At 32.3% G+C, this 13,850-nt stretch overlaps 1 protein-coding gene across 1 annotated transcript; it reads left to right on the forward strand.

Moving 5' to 3' along the window:
- Positions 1-13,319: 13,319 nt before the first annotated feature.
- Positions 13,320-13,850, forward strand: LOC132628854 (uncharacterized). The gene has a single exon (XM_060344613.1). The coding sequence runs from the start codon at positions 13,320-13,322 to the stop codon at positions 13,848-13,850; it is 531 nt and encodes a 176-aa protein (XP_060200596.1).

Here is a 13,850-nt window from a genome sequence, read left to right on the forward strand (position 1 = left end):
ATATTTCCACCTTTCTAGATAATGCATCAGCTACAATGTTTTCAACCCCTTTCTTGTAGTGGATTTCAAAGCTCAAGCCCATCAGTTTAGTTAGTCCTTTGTGTTGTAATGAAGTGGTGGTTTCTGCTCTTGTAGAAACTTCAAACTGAAGTGATCAGTCCTGATTATGAGGTGTTTTGGGTGGAGATAATATGTCCATTTGTCAACTGCTTAGAGTAGAGCTATGATTTCCTTCTCATAAGTAGACAGGCCCTGGTGTCTCTTACTGAGTGTCTGACTCATAAATGCAATAAGTTTCTTGTCTTGCATTAGTACATCAACTTCCAAAATGAAAACCTTGTTGAAATCAAGTAAGGTTAATACAAGTGCCTTTGGCATAGCTTGTTTGAGATGGTTGAAAGCTGTAGTAGATTCATGACACCACTTGAACTCACCTTTCTTCAGTAGGTTAGTTAAAGGTTAACTGATTTGAGCATATTTGTTGACAAACTTTCTGTAGTATCCTGTCAACCCTAGGAACCCTCTCAATTCCTTCAATATCTTTGGTAAGGGCCAGTCTTTCATAGCAGTTACTTTGGACTGATCAATACTAACTCCTTGGCCAGAGATGATGTGCCCCAAGTATTCCACCTGTTTTTGTCCAAAATCACACTTACTCAGTTTTGCATATAACTTGTTCTTGTGCAACAACCTGAGTACAATCTCCAAATGAACTAGGTGCTCAGTCAAATCTTTGTTGTATATTAGTATATCATCAAAGAAGACCAATATGAATTTTCTCATCTGGTCCTTGAATACCTCATTCATGAGGGATTGAAATGTTGCTGGAGCATTTGTCAGCCTAAAGGGCATGACTCTGAATTGCCATAGACCATGATGAGTTCTAACAACTGTTTTAAACTCCTCACCAGCTTTCATTCTTACTTGATAGTACCCAACTCTCAAGTCCACCTTAGAAAATATGGTTGCTCCAAATAACTCATCCAAGAGATCATCAACCATGGAAATTGGATATTTATTCTTTATGGTCATGTTGTTCAATCTTTTGTAATCCACACATAATATCTAGGTGGAGTCCTTTTTCTTGACTAATAAGGCTGGGGAAGCAAAAGGTGATTGACTTGGCACTACTGTTTCAGCCTTCAACATGTCATTTATAATGGTTTCAATGGAATTAAATGGTGCTCTAGCTTGAGGTCTTTGGTTTGGGTAAGTTAGTCTCAGAGGTTGTTGGTTTGTTGTGGTATTAGGTGGTCTGTTTGTGGTATTTTGGGCATTTCTGGGGTAAGTTATAGCCAAGGGTCTCGGATGGGTATTTTGAGGAGTTCTGTTATGTATCAAAGGAGAAATGGCCTTGAATGATTCTTCATATAGTTTAGTAACTTCATAAGCATCCAGGATTGTTGTAGGCTTCAGACCACTGATAAAATTTGCAACATAGTGTGATTCATTTAGTAAAGGGTTGAGGATTGTCATATAACTGGTAAGTTCTTCAAATTTCTCCTAGTATTGTTCAACAGTGCCAAGTTGTTCAATCTTATTAAATTCATCAATAATATCTTGAGGCATAATATTGCCAAATCTTCTACAAACTTTAGTACAGAACCTAGACCAAGATAAGATTCCCCTATGGTTGACCATATAGCTGTCAAACCAAACATCCACCTTCTCACCAATATGCACAGAAGCATAGTTATGTTTTTCCTGTTCAGAGATATTGTAAAGCTCAAAGACCTTTTCACATTTCCTTAACCAACTCCTAGGATTTGTACCATCAAATTCAGGGAAATTTATCTTGGGGTTAGTTAAAATAGGGGGGTGAAGATGAGTAAACGGGGTTTCTAAAGAGGAGTGGACTAGAAAATAAGGGGGCTGGTGTGAAGGTGAATCCCCTTCCCACATGGTAAGTCAAGGGAGTAGTGAACAAGGGTTGAGAAATAGGGGTTGTGTTAGTACCTGATTGTTGTCCATATTCGTAGGTTAATGGAATCGTTGGAGTTCCATCAGATGTTGCACCCGTGGTTGTTTTATCTGTATTAGTCGTCGCCTCGCCGGCGGGGAGGTGTTGAATTTTCCGTCAATGGTTGAGTTAAACTTTTCAAAATCAGTTCGAGGTTTTTATTTGTCTCATGAGCTTCGTCTAGCTGAGATTAGAACTGATTCTGATTACTCTCAATCAACTCAAATCGTTTTCCTGTGTCCTCTGCAAACACTGTTAGCTGCGCTTGAATAGTTCGTATATTGTCACACAAAGCTTGAAGTTTTGGTGACATCGTCACCGGCGGCAGCGACTGCTCTAATACCATTTATAACAGGAGAGTGTCCTGTTACCTGAGGTTTGGAAGAAGAAGAAGAAGAAGAAGAAGAAGAAGAAGAAGAAGAAGAAAGAAAGAGGAAAGGACGAGAGAGATAAGAGAAATAGAACCAGATTTGCATATATTTCATAAAAAACACTGAATCCGAGTACATGGATATAATAAAAGTAGCAACTACTAAAAGTAAGACACGTTTCCTCCTCCTAACAGATTAAGCGGGACCTGATTGTAAATACTCTATAGATAACTTGTAGGGCCTAAAATATAATAACTAAACTTCACTTAAATGAAAATGGGACTGATTTAGAATTATATAAACTACTAAATAAGTAGTCACAAAGACATTTGTGACAGTTGCCGATTGGATAACTTGATTTATTTGATATTTGTGCAAGATATTGTGAAAGGTATATGGTGCTAGACTGGACCTGTCAAGCTTTTGGATAATCAAATGCACATATCATAATAAGGGGTGATCTTTTTTCTGATTTTTTTCTTAATTAGTGACAAATTGCAGTTTTTTTGCCGACTTTAGATTTTACAATTGTTAGCATTTTGTTAATTTTTTTGTACTTATAATGCTACTAGGGGAGGTGATTAGGCATGACATGGCGCAGTTCCAGCTTACCGAGAACATGACCTTGGATAAGAGGTTATGAACTACACGAATTAGGATAGAAGGTTAGTTGACAGTTTTATGTTGCTTTTCCTTTATTTTCCCCAGTCATAATGCTTCCCTTTGATCTTGATCGACTGGGTCAGTATCCCCTTATGTGTCTTATAGTGCTTTCTTGGTAAATTTTTGCATTCTGATTTTGTGGGTATTTGAAATCTAATAAGATTTTTTGTTTGCGTTCGTGTTTTGTAGTATTTTTCGTGTGTTTTGTTTGTTGGTACTTCCAATTGGAAGATATTTGTGTCTCCTTTTATGGTAAAAATTGTTACGAGATTTTTTTGTTTTTTGTTTTTTTTTTTGTATTTTCATGACTGATTTACTTGAAACAATGCTTTATCAATTCAATCGTGTATTTATCATCTTTTGTAAAAGAAAATGGGAGTTTAGGCCTAGCTCCCCTTCTCTCTCCATCTCTCGAAAAATCTAATAGTATGGATTTTGCACAAAAAAATAATCTTGGAAGGTAATTTCTTGGATTTAAGCATAGGTAGATAATCAATCCCCTTAAAATCAGGCTTTAAGTAATTTAGTAAGCTTTACTGATGGATGTTGACTTGTTGACCTCTTGATGGTGTTCGTTTGAATCTGTTATAATTGAGTTGAAGTTGAATTCTTGATGATGTAGTTTATTGTAATTTAATTATTCTTTTAATATTTAAGACTTTAAAATCAATTACAATTTTAAGAGTTTGTTTGGCTTAGCTGATTTAAAGTAACTTATAAGCATCAACTCTTGAAACTAATTTATTATAAATAAGCAGTTATATGTTTAGATAAAATTGTGTAAATTGAAAACAAACTTCTAAACTGAGAAGATATATTAGGAAAAAGAAAAGCGAAACCAATGGAAAGGGTTAGGGATTGAAAATATTTTATGGATTACACCAAAATATAAGAGATTTTATACTCAGTAAATTATTGGTCAAAATAAAAGTAAGTATAAGATGAAAAAGCATAAAGTAAACGTGAACAACTTATGTCTTTTGGCTGAATTTCAGTACTAAGTTAAACAATAAAATTTGTCATTAATTCTTTATCGATCGGATGAACGATGAATTATTAAAATAAATTGTTAGCTAAGAGCAATTTAGCAAGGGATTAACAACGAAGTACGTAGATAAATCTATTTTCTTATTATGTAGTGTTTGTTGTCGAATGAAGTGCGTGTTATCATCACACGCAAAGCGCGTACTCTGAATCTAGTAGATAAAAAAACTATGAAAAATTTAAGAAATATTTATAAATTACATTACAAATAAATATTTTTATGTACAAAATATTTCAAAAATTGAATACATGTAATGTCGGGTTGGTTTGGTTCGGTTTGACTTTTTTTAGTTAAAACCAAACCAAACCAATTATGGTCAGTTTTTTTTTTCAACACCAAACCACTAGTCGGATTTTCTTCTCGATTTGACTCAGTTTATCGATTTGGTGCGATTTGTCGGTTTACTTTGTACACCCCTAATTGCAGGTAAACAGGTTGATTTTGGCTTTCATGCGTGATCAGATCAGAATACAACATTTAGTTTGAATGCGGACTAGAGAACTAGCAGGAATGTGAGATTTTTACTTGTACGAGGTAATCCCTCTTTTTTCACGATTATTGTGTACGTCTAATTTATTTTAATTTGAAACAATAGCTCTTTTCTTTGAAAGATTAAAGCTTTATCAATCGTCGTCTCCTTACAATTCCTCGAACAATGGTGATTGGAATTTCACTGATATATACCTTTCCACTTTCCGGCCACATCTCGGCGAGCAACCGGAAAGTATCTGTATGGAGTGAAATTTGGAATTGACAGGTGGACAATTCAGGTGATGACACGTGGCAATAGGGACAGGTCAGACGTGAGTCGGCAGAAGTATTGCCCAATCCAGTTCACATGCTTGGCCAGCGAGCATCCTGAGATATCGGTAGCCGAAGTCATGGATCCGGAGATAAGGAGCCGAGCACAGAGCATTGACCGGATAAGATAAGGCTATTACACAAGATGCCAAGAATACCGACAACCGTTACTTAGCCTCAATAATGAACAGTTAATGGATTCTATGAGGGCATTGGTTGTGGATCTTGTTCCTTGAAATTTAGCTATAAGTTACATCTTACCTTGTTGAAGGGCATTCAGATTCTGATTGGCGCACAACACATGACACTTGTACTTTGGTATTCTTACTCGTTCATAAGCTTTATTATATTATCGCATAGTCCAACTCAGGAGCTCACTCTGGCAGCCTTGCCAGCTTATAAGGTCGGAACTCAGGCTGCACTTGCTTGTTTATCAAATTACTCAATTCTTGTTATTTTGTTCTTTAATCATCTGTGTTATACTTCTTATTCATTCGCTTTGGTCATCTCAATCTACGTGTCCATAAACCACGTGTACAAATTGATCCGTACTGCTTTACTGGTAAAAAGTACATAAGTGGATCCTTGGAACACGATGTTCTTCAATTTAACAATTGTCCACTTGTGTGTGTGTTGTTGGAATCTTAATTATATCTGTATTAATTTAAAATTGAATTATGTATTTTATTCATTCATTATTTGTTTAATGCATATAACTGAGTATGTGTAAAAAAATTGTGTTACTTTAGTGAGTCATCGTTGAAATTACGAACAATATATATATATATATATATATATATATATATATATATATATATATATATATATATATATATATATATATATATATATATATATATATATATATATACGGGCCCAATACATTGTGTTTGTAGGTGTGTATTTTTTTTTTTTTTTGGAAAATAGAATAATTATTAATATTTTCATATAAGCACGATAAAGAATGATGATGGGGATCACACTTCACAATAAATTATTTTCCTATTCTAATTTGCCACAATTATCATTAAAAGATTATGTGCTTTAATACTCATTTCAGCATTACATCAAACACGTACGTCAAATTAAACAATTTTCAATGGTATTCTTTCCATGTTGTACTTGAAAATTCTATAAAAGTAGATTAAAAGTATAAGTGTAATTTTTATTAACAAATTTTCAGCAATTAGATGAAGCAAAAGGTATAGCTATTTATCCATAAACTAATCTCGAATGCATACAAATTCGTCTTGCAAGTGTTTAGCGGGTGAGTTGCAAGTGTTTACCAGATGAGAATAATTACCTACTTGATGGAAGTAAAAATGAACCGCATATCCTTTGTAACTTGATAAAAGATGGCGGGGGTGGGGGTAGGGGGGAGAAAGAAACTATGGCTTTACTTCATGTCTTATACACAACAAAACTAAGAGAACAATTTAGTATAATAAGCAAAGAGAGATTCCAAAGAGATTTGCATACATAATGAGATATTGTACTACCTCAAACAAGGCGAACCAAAAGATACTAACAAAAAACAATGTAATATAAATTTTAGTAACTCAATGAAGTAATTAAAATTATACAACTCATTTAAAATGAAATTAATTGGTAGTAAAATAATAAATACTTGGGTATCATTCTACATAAATTATATGTATTCTAAGGTGCCGTTTTGACATAAAAATTATTCATTTTTTTCGGAATTTGTTTTCCACTTTTTTCCGGAATTAGCGTTTGGCCATGAAAAATCCGAATACAACTTGAAGTTGTATTCCGGAATACCAAACTCAAAAAACTTGTTTTTTTTAAAAATCACTTTTTTCACTTTTTTACAACTACATTTCACAAAAAAACTACAATTTCAAAAACTATGGCCAAACACAACTCTAACTTTAACTCCAACTCCAAAATTCAAAAAAAAAAAGTGAAATATTTTTTGGTATTTATGGCAAAACGGCACCTAAAATAAAATAATATATTTTAAGGAGATAAGATAATTATTTTTTACTATATAGATATGTGATATGTAATCTTTGTAATATAATAATAAATATTACAAAGAATTTTTTTAAGACAATTTATTGATAGTTGAAAATTACTCATGAAAGAACGGAACAAACAATATGTATTGAACGAATTTATTTATTGTGTGTAATTTGCCTTATTTTTAATATTACAAATCTCGCCTTATATTTTCAAATAATGTGGATAGATTAATACCTTTTAAATATTTATTACTATCTTTTTTGTTATTCTATTACAATAGTTATTTTGTATAGTAATTAAATGTGCATGTGGACAATTCGTTTGAATAAAACAAAATTAAAAACGTCACCTCATTAAATATGGAATAGGAGTGAATATAATCAACACTGACACAGAGATTTTAAGAGGAGTACTTATGGTGGGGTAACGTGGGGTCCACTGAGATATCATATTTTGACATTCAGAGAAAGGGCCTTGATTCTTTTTGTCATTATCAATTTATATTCAAAGTTTTGAGGCTTATAAGCACGAGTGAGTAATGCGGAAATTTAGATAAAATGATTGTGATGTCCTTGGTCGTCCTTGGTCTACATATAGAAGCACGGGTGGATCATCTTCCGTGGCCCCATACTAAATACCAATAATAAAAAAATAAAAAAAATCATCATCTCCACACATATTAACAAAAGTAAAATAAGCTAAATCGAAAATATTTATCAAAAATTAAAAAATAATAGTTTTACTATTTAAATAGAAAATTAAATTTCTACTTTATTTTGTTTTAAACATGTAAAATTAAATTAACAATTTGAGTCAGAATCATCCAAATCAAAATTTGAAAAAAAAATAATAAGTATTTTACATCTTTAAATTAATCGAATTAAAACTGAAAGTATCAACTGATGCTTAAATATTGCTATTGTTTTATCTCAAAGAGATGAAAATAGTTTTCTTTTAAACAAGTCTTCTCTTTTAAAAAGTATTAATAAATTTTTGCAGACTTTGTATTCATAGCAAATAATAGTATAATAAAGTTTTAGATACGAAGCACAAACTACAATGTTATATTAATCGTTTTTATCAAATTTTTACTTTTGTTTCGTTTTAAACATGTAAAATTAATTTAACAATTTGAATTAGAATTATCCAAATCAAAATTTGATAAAAAAAAATAATAAGTATTTTACACCTTTGAATTAATCGAATTAAAATTGAAAGTATCAACTGATGTTTAAATATTGTTATTGTTTTATCTCAAAGAGAGGAAAATAGTTTCCTTTTAAACAAGTCTTCTCTTTTAAACAGTATTAATAAATTTTTGCAAACTTTGTATTCGTAGCAAACAAAGTTTTGGATAAGGAGCACAAACTGCAATCTTATATTAATCGTGTTTTGAACGTAGTAAATATATATATATATATATATATATATATATATATATATATATATATATATATATATATATATATATATATAAACAGTGTAAAGTAATAATGTAAAAAAAAAAGTGTATCCCATATTAAAAAATCAAACAGTATTCGTGTAATTTTCAAAGTATCTCGTTAAGTCAATAATGATGGATTCATTGCCACATGCGTATCAACCCATTAGTGGGAGCAAATGAAATTATTGTACAGCAAAAAATATGGACCCCATATTATTATTTTTCTTCAAAAGGTTAAGTAGCCAAATCATACAATTTTTTTTTTATATTAGCCTGAGATCTAATCTAGATATTGAACTGTTGTATTTGCTATTCCTCCATGTCATTTATTTGTTATGTTTACTAAAATAAATATACTTAAAATATTTATATTTTAAAATAAGATAGAATTTAATTACTTTTTCATTTTTATTCTTACTCTAATAAATATGAAAAGAGATTAATATCGTAAAAGAAAAAATAATATCAAATGAATATCAAATAATGAATAAGACAAATTAGTCAAATTATAATTTTAATTGACGTTTCCTTAAAAACCTTGCAAAAGACAACATGACAAGTAAAATGAGCTAAACCGAGAATATTTACCAAAAATAAAAAAATAGTATTTCTTCGGTTAAATAGAAAATCAAATTTCTACTTTATTTCGTTTTAAACATGTAAAATTAATTTAATAATTTGAATTAGAATTATCTAAATCAAAATTTGATAAAAAATAATAAGTATTTTACACCTTTAAATTAATCGAATTAAAATTTAAAGTATCAACTGATGCTTAAACATTGCTATTATTTTATCTCAAAGAGAGGAATATAGTTTTCTTTTAAACAAGTCTTCTTTTTTAAAAAGTATTAATAAATTTTTGCCGACTTCGTATTCATAGCAAACATTAATATAATAAAGTTTTAGATACGAAGCACAAACTAAAATGTTATATTAATCGTGTTTTGAGTATAATAGTAGAAAAAATTCTGAAGATGGTGCAATAACAAATTCTACACCTGACGCCGACGCCTGACGCCTGACGCCTGACGCCGACGGACATATTCAAAGTCTTTGTGCTGCCTATTAATTATTCAAAGTGTTTGTGCTGCCTATTAATTATTAGCTGCTCTCGAGTCTCGTCTCTCGAACTTGGCAAGGCGACTAATTCATGCGTCTAATTAATGCATTTGGTCTGTCAAAATCAACTCTTTTGTTCATTTCTAATTTTGTTTTACAATAAAGAGCGGAATGGTTCCTCGTTATTTTTTACTTGTTCACTAGATGGAATAAATCTAACTGTAATTTCAGAGCACACGTGAAAGCCATTGCAGAGATTTGGTGCGTCCATTGTTCAAAGCCATCACTTTCAATGGACGGGGTTCTGCTGAAAGAGTTCGGAATCAAAATGTCTCCAAAAAAATCACTTTGAACCAAATTGTCTTAACAAAAAAAAAGTTACAAAACTACTTTTAGCGCAGTATTTTACTGCGCTAAAGCAGTTCACGGAGACGGAGTCGTTAACTGCTTTAGCGCAGTATTTTACTGCGTTATAGAAGCAAATTTTTTTTCTATAACGCAGTAAAATACTGTGTTATAGAAACAGTACCAAAAAAAAAAAAAATTGGCCAACTTTTTTTTTTTTACAACACTTAGTGTGTTTTTGCATAGTTTGACCAACGATTAATCGTATGTCAAGACTCCGAAACGTCAATATTTTATATAGAACCTGATATTTTTTTCTGCGTACAATAATGTAGGCTCAATACATCAAGGATATGTATACATTCGGATCGTCATTATAGGGGTTGAAAAAGTGCCCGAAGTAAGTTTTGTTTGAAAAAACTTAATGTTTTTTCCATGATTAGTCGTGTGTCAAGACTCCTAAACGTCAATATTTTATATAGAACCTGATATTTTTTTCTGCGTACAATAATGTAGGCCCAATACATCAAGGATATGTAGACGTTCGGATAGTCATTTTAAGGGTTGAAAAGGTGCCCGAAGTAAGTTTTGTTTGAAAAAACTTAGTGTTTTTTCCATACTTTGACCAATGATTAGTCGTGTGTCAAGACTCCGAAACGTCAATATTTTATATAGAACCTGATATTTTTTCTGCGTACAATAATGTAGGCTCAATACATCAAGGATACGTAGACGTTTGGATAGTCATTTTAGGGGTTGAAAAGGTACCCGAAGTAAGTTTTGTTTGAAAACTTTAGGGTGTTTTATTTTTTAAGATTTTGATTTAAGAGTGTTATTTTTTAATCAAGACATAACTTTATTTTGAATATAAATATAATTCTAAAAAATATAGGGAGAAAAACTAGTTGTAAAGTCGTCAAACTTTAGATCGTCATAACTTTGCGCTCGGACGTCCGTTTTAAGCGTTTTTTTTTAACTTGCGTATTTTTTCGAGATCTATGCGGACAAACTCCCGCAAGGCGGTTTGGCTGAGCCGATTTTTAAAAAACACCTTTTATCCCATTCAATTTCAATTTTCCCCCAAATTGGCGTGAAATTTTCAGTTTTATTTACTTATAAGATGATGATACGCAATAGATTTTAACGTAAAATCCCGGGGTAATGTAGCTGTAAATATCAATTTCACTTCTGCGGTTTCAATTTTTGGAAATAAAGCTGACTAATTTTCTCGACATATAAAGTTGACTAAAATAATCTTACAGTCAAACACTAAGTTTTTTCAAACAAAACTTACTTCGGGCACCTTTTCAACCCCTAAAATGACGATCCGAATGTATACGTATCCTTGATGTATTGAGCCTACATTATTGTACGCAGAAAAAAATATCAGGTTCTATATAAAATATTGACGTTTCGGAGTGTTGACATACAACTAATCTAATAGTTGGTCAAAGTATGCAAAAACACACTAAGTGTTGCAAAAAAAAAAAAGTTGGCCAATTTTTTTTTTTGGTACTGTTTCTATAACGCAGTATTTTATTGCGTTATAGAAATTAGTTTTTTGGTACTTTTTCTATAACGCAGTATTTTACTGCGTTATAGAAAAAAAAAATCTTCTATAACGCAGTAAAATACTGCGCTAAAGCAGTTAACGGTCCGTAAACTGCTATTTACTGCACTAAAGATAGTTTTGTAACTTTTTTTTTGTTGGGGTATTTTGGTTCAAAGTGATTTTTTTGGGAGCATTTTGGTTCCAGACTCCTGTTGAAAGCTCTTTCATTCTAAAGCTCTACAAAAAATGTTCCCTTCTTTCTTTTTCAATTTTCATACAGATGCATCCAGACCATCAATACTTTTACGTAGCCACGTGACGTCAATCCAACCTTTCTTATACACGAATGCGAAGCCTTGCAAAAATTGTAATTCCTTTCCTTATAACAATTTAAAGATGTGCCAAGTCAAACATGGACAAGTAAAAATATACGGAGGAAGTACATATAATAAACTTAAAAACTTCAAGATCTTGGGTATGTTCAGTACGAAGGAAGATGTTTTCCTAATAGATTATTTTTTCTGAAAATAAGTAATTAATGATGTTTGGTAAGTAAGTAGAAAATATTGTCTCAAGAATATGCATAATCTAGGAAAATACTCTACGGGTGACGGTAGGGATGGAAGGAGGCAATCAACGTAGAATGCTATTTATAGAACTTGTTCTCCTTACTTCCACTATAGAAGTCATTTTCTTAATTCAAGTAACTTGTTTTTCTAGCCAAAGTATTTTCCGAAACATTTAGACCAATCGATCAAACATGAGAGTACTCAAGACGTCTTGGAAAAATTTTATGGTGGGTGAGGCTCAACTAACAAAAATTGTGTTAGTATCCACCCATTGCTTGACAAGTGAAATTTCGAGTCCCACAAATAATTCTGTTTTGCCCACCCTTTCTCTCTCTTATAAACTCTTTTCAGTTATCATTTCCCACCCTTTCATTTGACGGATTCAGACTGACACAGCAACTACTTAGTAGTCAAGGGAGGATCTACAGTAGCAGGTGTGGGTTCTCGGGAACCCACATCGGCTAATGTAGGTCCTATTAGTATATTAAAAATTATGGTCAAATATAATTATTTTCAGTTTGGAATCCACAACTAAATGGTTGATGGTTCAATGGCAAAGCTGTTATGAACTATGTTACAAGATATTTGGATGTATTATTAAGTGTAAATTATACCACTTGCACATTAAGTGATAAAATACAACTTGCACTTGCAAGATGTATCTTAGTTGTAGCAAGTTATATCTTAGTTGTACTTTTTAGTTGTAGATTAGTTGTATCTTAGTTGTAGCTTAGTTGTAGCAAATTGTAAATCAATTTGCACAAGTTGCATGTTGAAGATTGAGGGGCAAAACTCTTCTATAAATAGAGACCTTTGCCCTCTCGTTTAGGAAACCATCAACAAGTGATAATACAATATCTCCTTTCTCTCTACAAAGTTATTTTAGTTTGCTTCTCTTGTTTATTTCCAATTATATAGTTTTATAACACGTTATCAGCACGAAACTCTGCCGCCTCAAGAAATTTTTTGAAAGCTAAGGTATTATTTTTATTCTCTCTATTTATGGCTAACCTTACAAAACTTGAGTTCGTTGCCCTTAATATTTCGGGTAAGAATTATCTATCATGGGTGCTAGATGCTGAAATTCATCTGGATGCTATGGGTCTTGGAGACACCATTAAAGAAAAAAATAAAGCATCCAACCAAGAAAATTCCAAGGCTATGATATTCTTGCGTCATCACCTTGATGAGGACCTAAAGATTGAATATCTTACTATTAAGGATCAGCTCATTTTATGGAAAAACTTGAAAGAAAGGTATGACCACCTGAAGATGGTCTTCCTCCCAAAAGCACGACATGAATGGATCAATCTAAGGCTACAAGATTTCAAATCAGTTATGAAGTATAACTCTGAGATGTTCAGAATTACTTTTATATTGACACTATATGGAGAAACGATTAGTGATTTTGATAAGCTGGAAAAGACGTTCTCCACTTTTTATGCCTCGAATGTGCTCCTGCAGCAGCAATATCGAGAGAAAGGTTTCACAAAGTATTGTGATTTGATTGCTTATCTTCTTATGGCTGAACAAAATAATGATTTGCTGATGAAAAATCACGAGAATCGACCTACTGGCGCTGCACCATTCCCTGAAGTGAATGAGGTGTATGCCCACTACTCTAGGCGTGGAAAAGGTCGTGGCCCCGGTCATGGTCATCGTCGTGGTCGTGGTCGTGGTCGTGATCGTAGTCGTGATAATGGTCAAGGAAAAAATAATTTCCCTGGCATTAATCATTCTTCAAAGAAAAATTACTACCAAAAGGGGAAAAAGAAGGATGAAAGGCATGAAGTGACACAAGCACGTGAATCAGAAAATAAATGCTATTGTTGTGGTGGAAGTGGACACTGGTCACGAACATGTCAGATGCCAAAGCACTTGGTTGAGCTTTGTCAAGCATCAATGAAAAGGAAAGAGAAAAATCCTGAAGCTAATTTTATCTCTGAATATCAAGTTGATATTACTCACTTGGATGTTGCCAATTTTTTCAAGCACCCTGAAGGAAAAATAGATCACTTGATTGGTGATGGATCTATTGTTAAGAATGATTGA

The sequence above is a fragment of the Lycium barbarum genome, chromosome 2 (genome assembly GCF_019175385.1).
Source record: "Lycium barbarum isolate Lr01 chromosome 2, ASM1917538v2, whole genome shotgun sequence".
In the NCBI taxonomy this organism is placed as follows: Eukaryota; Viridiplantae; Streptophyta; class Magnoliopsida; order Solanales; family Solanaceae; genus Lycium; species Lycium barbarum.

Coding starts and splice junctions, on each gene's coding strand:
- LOC132628854 (XM_060344613.1), top strand. CDS start 13,320: ATGGCTGAACAAAATAATGATTTGCTGATGAAAAATCACGAGAATCGA.